Genomic DNA, 13,198 nt, shown 5'->3' with positions numbered 1-13,198 from the left:
CGAAATCTGCTGCAAACCCTACCCTTTTCTCCAACATCCCAGTGATTTCTCGTGGAAGTGCAGAGGTGTTCTCGGCTTCCAATAAAGCGAGTATCACGTCAACATATTCCCATACACACTCCTTCTTTGACCTGCATTCGGATGCGGCCGGCGCTGGTATTGCCTAACATAAAGATAAGATCACCAGTTTTTACACATTGAGGATGAATGTAAGTCCCAAGCATCACCCATTGGTTCTCTGTGTAATTACAGCTGATCTGGCAATAACGGAGTAGCAACCGCGGGCGGTCAATCATGCTCATGCTCATGCTCAAAACTTTTTATAACTTGTTTATCATAAATAATAAAATACATAGAAACTTCACACAAAGTGTATCACTAAAACCAAATACGAGAACGCCATTGATGTAGAGCACGAAATCAGCAAAATTAAACACTGGACACAGCTAGAGCTTTAGGCAGTAAAAATAAATTAAAAAAAAGGATGAATATCAAAAATTGTTCGTTCTTTCCGATTGTTAGTTGAATAAACAAAATCTTCGCATTTTCGTTAATTCGATGATTCATCTACCAATCGGACAGTAGGGTAGGGAACGGCTTAAGCAGTAGCGCCTATTCGAAGAAAACAGACCTCAAACTCCTGCATTTTGATCGATATCGACAATTATGGAAACGTAATCTTTGATTGTCTAGCTGTCTTACGAATATAAGAAATACCGTTAATCACAAAGAAATCTGTAAACAATTGCAATTGAAATAAATCGACCTGTATTGCAGCCATTAAGGAGCCACTTCGGGTGCTGAAAAAAAAACGCCTGCAAAACAGGCGTGATTGGAATAGTGTCCCTCGATTGGTAACTTTGATTGATGATTGTTAAAGTTTGCTAACTTAGTTTTACAATCTGAAAACAAGTTCTGACAGAGAAAACGATAGCGAACAGATTGATATACTACTGTTTGAGTTTCACCCACCACATTTCGAGTATTTCGTCTGAATACACAGGCGGTTCCTAAAGCTGCTTAGAATATGTTCCCTCCCCTAAACTAATTTTTACACTCATTTAGTTCTTTTATTTTTAGTTCTATTTTCTGTTTGGTTACCTGCAACACTAAAACCAAAAAAATGAATCAATATTGTATCGAGACTAGCAATAGTATCTTCAATAAATTCGAAAGATATCGGTTGTCCTACTTTTAAAAGCTATATGACGGAACAAACTTTACGGTGTGAACGGTTTACGTATCAATGAGAAATATATGAAAAAACTGTCTACTTTTTCTATTTTGGCCGTACCATTCAAACTTTGTATCTTAGTTTTTTATAAAGACTACCGTTTTTACAGTTCTGTTCGTTTAAACGTTTAAAATTATGAAATTTTGAAACTGTTTTCGTAGCCGCATACATGATTGACATTGGATTTGTTTTCAAGCAACAATTGATTCTGCATGAAATATTTTTGTGCAATATGTTCTAACACACAGATAATTAAAAATAACTATGCGCCTCCCTTTCGACAAAATTGATGGGGACGCCGTGTTTCTTGTGAGTTCTGGTGCTCTGCGTTTTATTTAGATATTTCATTAAAATCAATATAATTACAAATATAAACTAATCTAATTTTTACCGTAATGCCTGCTTAAATATTATAGATTGTTATCGTGATTAACGCATTTATTATCATAAAAACCCGTCCAACCTCTTTTATCAAAGTTGTACTTATTTATCAAATCGTTGTTCGCTGAAGTGACATTTGCGAATATTTGAATATAAGTACTTTCTCCGGTTCAAAACTGTAGTGAACAGTAGGGTTTTATAAAGATTAGCGAAAAATACAAAATATAACCTTCATAAATTGCCCTAGTGCTTGATGATTTCCAGTAAAGGCTAGACTTCATACGAAAAAATGCACAACACTTTCAATGGATGAAAGCGTCAAATATAAACGACGATAATACAAAAGTACTGTTTCATCTCGATTATATTTGTTGAGCAGTTCTTTCAAAGCACTTTGTGATGTTGTCGTACAGAACAAGCGTCACGGCTTACATTCTCTTTGGGACCAGGAAAAGAAATCTCGACATCCCAGCTGCTAATTACAAAGCCTCATCGAACGTGGCACCCAATCCCCTTTGGTTCAGCAGAGCGCGATATTGCGAGGCACGGTTATCGTTCCACCGTTTGACACCAACGGACACGTGCGGACGAGGTGAAGCTAGAAGTGAAAATATGATGATTTATGGCGCTTTGCTGAGCCGCCCCGGGGAAGGCAAACGGTAGACAAACAGGATTCCATAGTGCAGCGCCATTAGTAATAATAAAGTAATAAAGCCACGGTAAAGTTTCCCAAACAAAACTTTTTGCTCGCCGGTTCGAAAAGTTGATATTCTTCCACTTGACTTGTGTAGCACGGATAATGAGTTATCTTTCCTCTCCGGAGGGCGACGGTCAACTGTATGTCTGTGAGGAAGAAGACATTAGGCTTTGGAGTTTGAAAAGAGTCGCGTGTAAGGCTTCTTATACGAGAGTTCTAAGTACAGCTTAATTCCATACAGAACAATTGTGGAAAAAAGTAGTTAATTATGTTTGTCTGATGACCTTCAAGTTTTGTTACGGTAACAAAACAAATGCAGCTCAATTTCGAGTGAAACATCTTTCTTGTTCAAAAAACGGAATGAGCATGAACGCCATCTGTCATCGACTAACGAACCAGAAGTGTGAGCATGAATCACCCACGCGTTTCCGACGTAGGCGAATTAGACTTCCCAACTGTCACGAGTTGTTACGAATAGGATATTATGCGAGCGAGAGATTTCGTACGCTTTTGTCCGACTGCTGGCACCGTGCTGCGGTTCTTATCGATTTAGTGGAACACTGATTGCGTCAACAGCCACCGGAATGAGGGAAAAGTTTGTCGTTCTGGACCATGAACAGGAGTCTAATTAAACTTTAATTATAGACTTCTTCGGGAGCGTGAACCGGCTGGTGATTAAGTGCATGAGAAACCACCAACTTGGGTTGAGTTGAATATGTAAAAGGAGTAAGGAAAGTTTCTATAGATTCTGTAAGATTCTCAGTTAATTAGATTAGGTGCAATCATTATTATGGCTCATCGAAAGTCGAAGGTAGATCGTTTTTGATAAATTGTAGTTTTTGTTGTTGTTATGCTTCTTCTGATCACTTTTAATTTTCTGGGTGTATTCGAAACAAGTCGCTGGATTTGAGTTTCTTTGATTTTGTTGTTGAATTCCCTGTAATTCGGAGGACGTGGTATACCGGTACTAGTTTTGTCTTTATGTTCGGAATCCCATATCCGAAACCACAAAAAATAACGTTCAATTAGACCAGAATAGGTGCCTATCATATCCCACTGGGATCGATTTGCTGGATATCGAGAAGCTAATTCATTCATCATGTGCGCGTCAGAAATCGTAGGACTAACATAATTGACTTTTCACCTGGCTGCAGCAACTCGTTTGGGAGAAATTACGATGTTTATAACTAAAGTTTACCGAAACCAACTGAAAGTAAAGTTGAACTGCATTGAAATTTATAAATATAACCGTTAGTGGAGGTTTCGTATGAAAGCACTCCGAGCACAACAGCATCGTTGAAAGCGTAAATTGCTTTCATACTTGAAGTTTTCAAAACTTCCTGCATAAACACATGTCTGTCTACCTGACAACCGGCATGACAACGACGCAACTTCAGATTGAGTTAGTTGTTTATTGCTCGTATTTCAATATTATAGGGGAACTGCTCCATTATTCATCTCAGCCCGTATATTCATCTCATTCAACATGTAAACAGAATTGAAATCAGGAAAAAAATGCATTTTTTCTTCTTAAACCAATCTGATAATCCATAAAATGGATTCTTTTTAGTTCACTTTAGATTCCTGATAAAGTATAATCCTCAAAAACTCATTTAAAAGCACTAAATTTGATATTATAGTCGGGCATCTGCACTCGAAAACTTATTTAATTCAATCACCTACCTCAGAAAACAAAATCCGCGCATCGTTCTATACGGCTACAACGGGACTCGTTCAGCAGCCAACCAAAGCTTTTTTCGTCACTAGCGGACCACTTTTTATTTTAATCACTAAACAAAAACACTCACTACACTTAGAATACTTCAATCTTTGAAATGTTCATCTCAAATTTCCTAAAACAAGCTTGAATTAGCAGAAATATATGAGATGAATTTCTACAATTCCTATATTTTAACTGTATGTATGCTCATCTATTTTCACTGCGTTGAAGAAAATCAAAAGTTGTCAAATCAGTTTCTGTTAATACGAGAAAATCATACTGAAAATGTTGAATTAATCCGACATTATTGACTTGAATCTACAGCACTGTAGTGGTTACCTAGGTTACCTGTTTTGCACGTAAACAACTGCAGCGGATATCTAAGTAACTACTACGACGGTCTGCGGCTACGTTCATTCATGATAATGTGATTCATTCATGAATCACAGTGTGATGAATATGAGGGCATCGTGGGATGAATAATTGAGCAGTGATTCAAGTATTGAGATGGATATGGACGTTGTGAAAAATGGTTTGTTTTACAGAATTAAGGATAAATCTAGCTAATTTTACTAAATATACAATGCTAAACGATTCCATAAGAGTACGTAAGCATATTTAGCTTATTTGTTCAATGATTTCGTGAAAATTTGGTGCTTAATCCGTGCATTCTTCGTGAATATCGGCTTAATGAGATGAATAATGGAGCAGTTCCCCTAGTAATCTAGAAGCGTCGTTTTCGTAAGGCATGGTTGAAAATTGATATCTCACTATTTTCAAACTTTTCTCATCAGTTTTTATTAGTAGCATGCCATACAAACCAAACGCAGAGCAAAATGAAACAAACACACAAGGAGTTTGTGAACGTGTTGATTCTTTTATTTGTTTGCCTTTTTTAAAGTACTTGAAATAAAGCGTCGTTATATGGAAAAAAATAAACTCGTTAGCATAAAGCCAGAATGAAGTTTTTTTAATTTTTATTTTAGGCCCTTAAAAATCCTGCATTGTAAATTGTCTTTGTTTCCGCTTGGCGTATTGCATTCCAAGTTTGGATGAAGTTTTGTAAGGGAACCTTAGGTTTCATGACTTCAAAAGGTAGGTTTTTGATGCTTAACAATTTTTCCGAATACACTACAGAGCTAGGATGTCCCTAAATAATTCTTAAGTAGTGAATGTATAGTAGGACAGTTGTTCCATCATCCATCTCATTAAACCGATATTCACGAATTAAACACCAAATTTTCACGGAACCATTGAACAAATTAACAAAATTCGCTAACGTGCTCTTATAGAATCGCCCAGCATTGTATATTTAGTGAACTTAGCTAGATTTATCTTGAATTTTGTAAAACAAACCATTTTTCACAACGCTTCCATATCCGTTTCAAAACTTAAATCACTGCTCAGTCATTCATCTCACGACGCCCCCTTATTTATCACACTGCTATTCATTAATGAATCATATTATCATGAATGAACTTAGCCGCAGATCGTCGTATTAGGTTTACGTGCAAAATTGGTATCCTAGGTAACCACTGCAGTCTTGTCGATTTCTGCCAATTATGTAGGAAAAATTCAACATTTTCAGTATAATTTTTTCGTATTAACAGAAACTGATTTGGTAACTTTTGATTTTCTTCAACGCAATGAAATCGACTTCCGGAAAGATTAGGATTTTTTTCTGTATGGACTACCTCGCTGCGACCAGAATCATTGGTCTATTGTGAGATATGGCCGGGTGTCTGCTGTATTCTGCACTTCTATTATTAGCAATACCGCTATTGAGAAGTGGCGTAAAAGTAAGAGTAAAAGTCCTGGAGATATATGGTCTCAAGCAAAAATGTGTGTTTTGGGTACCCTAACAATTCCTCCTAACAATATTTTGTGTAAAATGCAACTAACAAAAGTTGAGTACAAAAAATTGACTTTTAATTAAGTTCCATATAATATACTTTGTAACTTTGTACCGAAAAAAGATAGGATTATCATTTGTTCAACAAAAAATCATATTTTTAAATTTTCAACAATTTTCTGAATAAACCATTCCTCTATCTCTTAGCACAAAAAAGTTAGTTTTTTAACTTTTAGTATAGTAAACTTTTAAAACTTTTTGACAATTTGCAATTATGCGGGTCATTTATACAAACAATTGCTTCGAAGACACTATTAGGATAGGATGAAGGTTATGGAATTAAGTTCCACTTTTTGCTTTATTGGACCACTGTGCGCTGGTAGCGAGTGAGAGGAAGGGATCGCGTGTTTCTCTTTTAGTGCTTCATTCAAAGATGTTGAGTCCTGCTCTCACAATAAGCCACCCTTCTCCTGCACATTATATCAAAAACGTCCCTCACAGAAGCCAATCTATTAAATAAAAATAAGTTGGTGTCTGTATAACGGCGTTTCACTCGAAGTAGAATCAACGGATTTGAATGATTCTTTTTGTGTTTGTTTTGTCTTCATCTTCGACGAGTTAATAGGCCATAAAAATAACAATAATCAACTGATAAAGTTAGAAAAAAATTGAAATATATTTTCGGTTTTCCCGCCTTTTACTCCAAGGACAACGCCGTTAGATTACTATGATTGTAGGCTATGACCGGTAGACAAGTTGTTGTAGCGTCGTTATTGAGGCGTCGTAGTTGAGTAAACAAGCACCAGCACACGTATTAGGTGATATTCGTTTTCGCTGCCTACTACACCTTTTCTATGCAAAAGCGCTATAGCGTGGTAGCAGCAAACTCAACATGCATGTGAATACTCTCAACGTGGCTTTGATTTTATTCAAGGGCATATACTTGATAATGTAAATTAAATTTCTGGCTTATTTGAGCAAAGTTGCATATAATCGTTTTATTTATCTGATAAATGAAAAGAAAGAACAAGAATAACACTACATGTGCGATGATTTAATATACCATTGCTCGGATCTAATCAATCTATTCAATTTTCTCTAAAATGCACACTGACTGTCAATGATCTAAACATTTGCTCATGCTGCCATGATTCTGTTAGCTGGTAAAAGAAACGTGTAGTTTTTGCTTCTCAAAAAACATTGATTTCTGTTCATGTTTCGTTAAATAGGCACTATTGCATTCCTACAAATCACTGGATTTACAATTAATTGTTGAACTGAAAACTATAATGTTGCGAAGTGTCAATTGCACTGTGCTTAGGCAGCAGATTTGCCCCAAAAAGCAGATGAAATATTAATGTCATTGAAGCGAAAATTTCGAAGCTCCGTGTACCTACCAATTTACCATTTAATTTCAAACGTCTGTATGTACCTTCGCGCTCCGCAGTTGGGTGATATTCGATAATGCCCAAAGCCCTGATAACTGGTGGCATTAAACCTAAAACATGCATATTCTCGCATAAACAGCTTTATGTCACATGGTCACGTGTAAAACAATTGGTATCATTTATGTTTGAAAAAAAAAGATACCCGAAAAAAGGTTGGCCATTAGGTTTCGCGAGAATTTTTGTTCAGTACAAAACCATATTGTCACTATGCCATGTCAATAACGAAAATCAACTGGAAAAGTTATAAAACGTTAAAAACCAACCCTTGATATATCCCGCCCTTCTGAGACTCTGAGAAGTTTTCTGTGAGTTTTAGTGAATAACGATTTTTTGTTGCCTTTGATCGGAAAAATTCGAAACAAGTTTTCATTACCGGGGCGTACTTAAACGATAGCTTTCATTTTTTTTTTAATATTTTGTGGAATAGTTCTATGCGATTTTCGTATTGGTTTCTGTTGATTCCACTTAAATTCAACGTCGGTTTCTGTTAATTTGTGCTGTGACTTTTTGTCAAGAAAGGAGAAAACACTGTCGGTACGAATTAAAAATAATAATGTGTTTTTGCAAGAATTCTGAGAAGTATTCATACTGAATTCAGGAGGTTTCGATTAATTTTCTTCCACATGTAGTGGGAATGCTTTCTAACGAAGATGCCGCTAAGGATCTTTTATAAAAGCAATGTTACCTAATCTACCTGATCAAACTGATTCTTGCATATCTTCCAGTTGACTTTGACAAATTTCTGCTGTGGTCGAAGTGTTTTTTGTTCAGATGAAGTTGTTGTAAGTGGAATGTTCAAATATTTAACATGCCGTTGAATTAAAATTAAATTCGTTGTTTTTGTTCCAGTTTTGCGAATTAAGACACGAGTAGTAGCAGGTCAATAAGAGTGTCAGGCTTCGCAACACTGAAGATAGAATATTAGAAAGTCAGGAAATCTACGAGTCCTGAAGGGAAGTTGATCGGTTAAGAACAAGACGAGCTCGAAATGCGCCGACGTTCGACACCCCATATATCTCAGAATCATCAGTTACACACTTAGTTTCCATAGTCTTCAAACGAGTCTTGAACAAAAGAAAAATAAAGTATAATAACTTAAACACTCAATTGAGTGAAAAATGCTAATCAAATATTTTCAAATAAAACTACTTCATAGATTCAAGGTCAAATTTACCACCGAACAGATGCATTGCTGCCACTACCCGATGGCAAATGTCCTTGAAGCGACAATTCTGACAGGGAACTACAAAGGAGAAGTCGTAATAATTCCGCGTATCCCGATTACTCCTACCGATTTGCCGTTTAATTTCAAACGTCTGCAATTTCCCGTGCGTCGCGCATTCGTGATGACTATTGATAATTCTGAATTGAATTCTCACTTGGACAGCTCTATGTCGCATATTCACGTGACCCTGACCCCGACATTGTGGAATATATAGAATTTAGTGGCTAGGACCGCCTTGACCACTTTCACATGTTTCGTATATTCCGAATTTTAAGCTTGAATTATTTAGAATTCTGAAGTTTTTTATAAAATCTGTTCCAGTGAGATTGGCCAGGCAGGAGGGGATTACTATATTTGCATTAAGCCAAGCTTTTGAATAATTGAAAAAATAATGTAATAATTTCCTTCAGAATATTTAAAAGAAGGACTGCTTATTTTCAGAAATGTATTGAAATGATTTGATTATGGTGGAAAGGTGCTTCATAATGTTCAATGAAATAAAAACGTAGAATTTTACGAGCGCAGGATTGAAAAAAAAAAAAACTAAAAACAAATCAGAGCCGAAACATATCGTAGGTATGTTTTTTAGAAGCGGTTAGATATTTCAGTTTTTGCAATACAACAGTCAATAAAACTCAAGGCGGCGGTACGAAGTTTGCCGGGTCAGCTAGTATAAGTATAAAATATGAAATTTGACGTAATGAAAATGCTCAATAAATAGCGAAATAAAAGTAATGAGCGATACCGGGAACATTCAAATGGTACGATAGCACATTTAAATTATATTATGGCCACATATGAGCCGTTGCGGAACAGAGTGGTCTAAAGACCATTTTTTTCGAAAATGAGTTTTTTGCATAAACCGCATCTACTCAAGAAGCTGAAGTTGGGAAATTAAGAAAATTTCAGAAAATCGAATTTTAAAGCTGATTTATTCCGTGTTGAAAATTTGTCCGAAACAGAATGGCCGTTTTGTTTCGGAACAGAGTGGTCTATGTACATAAATCGATGTAATACTATTATGTAACCCGTAACATGTAGCATATTAAATGTGATAAGGAACATGCCACTTGTTATTAATAAAAAAAAGGTTACTGATGCTGAAGAACTTACCTTCACTTGCTGATAGCGGAATGTAAAAAGAGCAGCCGGTGGCAGAAGACCGATAACCGTGCAAGCCAATACAAGGATACCGGTTCGCATCGTCCAGTTTAGTGCAGCTACACAAGGGGATGCATCCAAGCACGAGTCGCATCCTTCTGCACAGGGTAAACACTCGTAAGTCGCAGAATCGCTGTAGCTATTGAATTCGTTCTGAGAATGATTCAATGAGGTACATAATTTTGAAATTAATAGAAAGTCTCAAATTTATTAACACATCGCAAACAATTACTTATAGCAAAGCTCATTTAATAAGCAAACATTGAATTACGAGCAGCTCACCAGCATTAGTTTCTCATACTCCTCCTCGAGCGTGGTACCGTTAAACCATTTCTGCTCCAGGCTGGTATCTGGGAAATAGAACCCTCTACGGCACACGCAGCGGTACGAGCCACGCCGAAATCCCAATCCCGGAATTGGAGTGCACTGTAAAGAGGCACGAAAACAAAAATGAATTTAATGGGTGAAGTTATAACTGGCGCAAAAAATGCAAAATGTAGCCGAAGCGATTCAACACTGCTAGATGGAGCACATCTGACAACCAGAAAAAATCGAATGCACATAAGTGCACTTGAACTCGGTAGTGATGAGAGCGAATTCGAAGCAATAGGTTATTGACACAAAAAGGAATTGGCAAACAAACGTGAAACAATCGCAATCACAATCGAAGTTCGCAGCCTCCAATCCCATGAAATATGTGCTTGCAGATGACTGCAAATAAGTACTCACCTCTGTTGTTCGCTGTTTGCATTTGTCTGTCCCAGCGAAAATGTTAAGCGGCTGCTGTGCTCCACCAGGGGAATGTTTTTGTGGACACTGATCGATATCCACTCGGCGCAGATCGATGTCAATACCGGAAGTGCCCCTGAAAATAGAAAAAGAATGAAATGCACATCAACAATCTATCGTTTATTTTTTTCCTAAAACAGTGAAATAAAACAATGTTTGCGTGCCTCGTAGCCTAACAAACAAATCAGCGAATTTCGATGAAATCTTGCGCGTGCATTCCATAAAAATTGATGAGGGCTTGGCTTAGTCTAGTTTAGTTCCAATGTGTAGTAATATTCGATGTTTTTGAAAAATTAAACATAAGTGTAAGATGTGCTCTTCAAATAATTCTGATTGCTTTTATATAAAACTAAAACGGATACTAAGTAAATTCATAGAAGAAAACAGGGTAAAGTAGAATCAGCTATGGGATACCGTCAGTCGGGGTGAGATTGTGCCATCATCCAACTCGTGACTTGTTAGCCATCTCTTTATTTCTTTAAGTTTATTCTTATAATTGCCATGAGATGGCTGACAAACAATGGGTTTGTATGGCACAATTCTACTCCCACTGGCACAGTCTCAACCCGGTTAACGGTATTAAGCTTAAAATAAAAAACATCCTACAGTTAATTTTAAGTATCTTTTGACAAGCATTGAACTTTTTTTTTCATTAGAAATACATATCTAGAGCGATATAATTCATAAAAAGGGACGAAGAGAGAAACACTTTTTATTATTAAGCATCTTTCTCAATTCGACCAAGCTCTCCCAAAACGGAATTCTTAATGTTAGATTAAAAATAATATCACAAATCGATCACTGGAATGATCGACGGATGTTCTGAAACTTGAAGTATCCTCATCGAATTTTGAATGTCGTCGTACATCGATTCCCGGCCAATCTAATTTCGAAAATACGGTAAATGAGTATGTGTTGCTCTCAAATTTAACAATTCCATCGTGCAAAAAATGCAATTTGATTTTTCAACTGTAAAAATAACATATCTGGCAACACTACCGGTCAGAAAAAATATTTTTTTGGATTTCCTGGATAATTTTATTTAAATTGCATTATTTAGAATGTCCATAATCAAGCCGGTTTGCTATAAGTCGATTTTTGAATGGACGTGGTATCGTGTAAAAAACGCATGAAATACAATCTTGATTTTAATGTTTATAGATTTAAACACACTTAGAATTTACTGCGCAATCATTACTGAAAATGGCAGCAGAAAGTGCTTGATTAAACAAATTACAGTTATCACGTATTTTAGAAACCTCGGCTCAACCTACAGGGTGCGGCTAAAAAAAATGCGACAGTGTATGGTGTTTCTCTCAAATGTTATTTGAGTAACTTTTAGGTAATAATATTGGCATTTTTGAATTTACTTATCTGTAGAGACTTTTTGGTGCGATAAACTGTGGCCAAATGACATCTTTTGGCACCTTTTGGGCGAACGGTAAACTCGTTATCACTTCTTTGGCGTACATTTCCACTTATTTGCAATAAACCAATATCGATGTTCTGTTGCAACACTTAAAAGTAACTGTAAAGAAATACACTGTCCAACAAAACAGGACATTAGATACACAATTTAACCCAATACTAACGTTTGAACATATTCCGCGATCAAAAGCTAACTTGGGAAAGGCTAGAAATAGCATCCCAAGAGCAACAGGTACAGGATTGTAGACAAGCTAAAAAGTGGAAGAGGTTGTTTATAAGAAACGACCGCAAGGTTAACGTAGGATTACGACAGCTTGTCTTCCGTCAATAATTTTTTGCAATAGCTTTGGAAATACATCCGATTAGGGTTAATCATTTTAATGGTGTGAAGCGATATATTTTTCCGTATTTGTTTCGTATATTATTTTTGCTTTAAAAATAAACAGAATTCGTTGGAAACTAGCTGAGTTCAGAACTTTTGAAAGTGGGCAATATTCGTGACGCTCTTGATGCTTTCGGTTCTACAAACTGGCAAGTTTGTTCAATTATCATCATTTTGGATAACCAGTCGCCGATGATTCTAGTTCTCTCGTTTTCTTCAGTAGAACTGCTTGCCATTTCCAATAATTCTGCAGCTACCGAAAACTCCATAACAGCCGCCAGATAGACAGGTACTTATATATCAACGCGCCCAGCGCGATCAGCCAGAAATTGAAACCCGGCTTTCCTTTCTTCTTCACGATCAGCAACCAACGTCCGTGTGGTATCGGTACAGTCATGGAATGACATAAAACACAAAGCGCGCATTCCTAGTCAACTAGGTATATTCTGTCGACCTTGTTAGGAAAAGAAGCATTATGCGACCAATCAGAGGACGACATTTGCGTTTCGACAAGGCTTGACAATTTTCAATAGTACAATCGTTCGAACAATCAGATTACAACTTTCTGTTGATTTTCCAATCGATTAATGCAAAAATGACGAAAATCGGTTGGAAACTGACTGAGCTTAGAACGGTTGAAAATGGACAATTTTTGTGACGCTCTCGATGTTTTTGGTTTTTGAAATTGGATCCCTGTAATGAAACTGGTCCCCTGTATATGTTGCCGTAAGACGTAATTCTACGTCAAAAGTTAATCTATCCAAACCCCGGAATCGCCAGAAAGTTACTTAGTCTAAATCGTAATGAACCTCGGATAATCACGGGACTCCTTACCGGACACTGTCCCGCTTTTTATCATTTAAAGAAAATCGGTGTAGTGT

The 13,198-nt window shown here is 36.6% G+C and overlaps 1 protein-coding gene across 1 annotated transcript in view; it reads right to left on the bottom strand.

Moving 5' to 3' along the window:
- LOC129725269 (uncharacterized) overlaps window positions 1–13,198 on the bottom strand; it is a 624,604-nt gene that overhangs the window by 123,388 nt on the left and 488,018 nt on the right. The window contains exons 6-8 of the mRNA XM_055680865.1: window positions 10,448–10,583; window positions 10,001–10,144; window positions 9,671–9,871 (exon numbers count right to left, since the gene is read on the bottom strand). Coding sequence (XP_055536840.1) covers window positions 9,671–9,871; window positions 10,001–10,144; window positions 10,448–10,583 — 481 coding nt within the window. The remainder of the gene's footprint in view (window positions 1–9,670; window positions 9,872–10,000; window positions 10,145–10,447; window positions 10,584–13,198) is intronic.

Source organism: Wyeomyia smithii, chromosome 2 (assembly GCF_029784165.1).
Source record: "Wyeomyia smithii strain HCP4-BCI-WySm-NY-G18 chromosome 2, ASM2978416v1, whole genome shotgun sequence".
NCBI classification, from domain to species: domain Eukaryota; kingdom Metazoa; phylum Arthropoda; class Insecta; order Diptera; family Culicidae; genus Wyeomyia; species Wyeomyia smithii.
The sequence above is the reverse complement of the archived record's forward strand: the minus strand, read 5'-3'. Positions and strand labels throughout refer to the sequence as shown.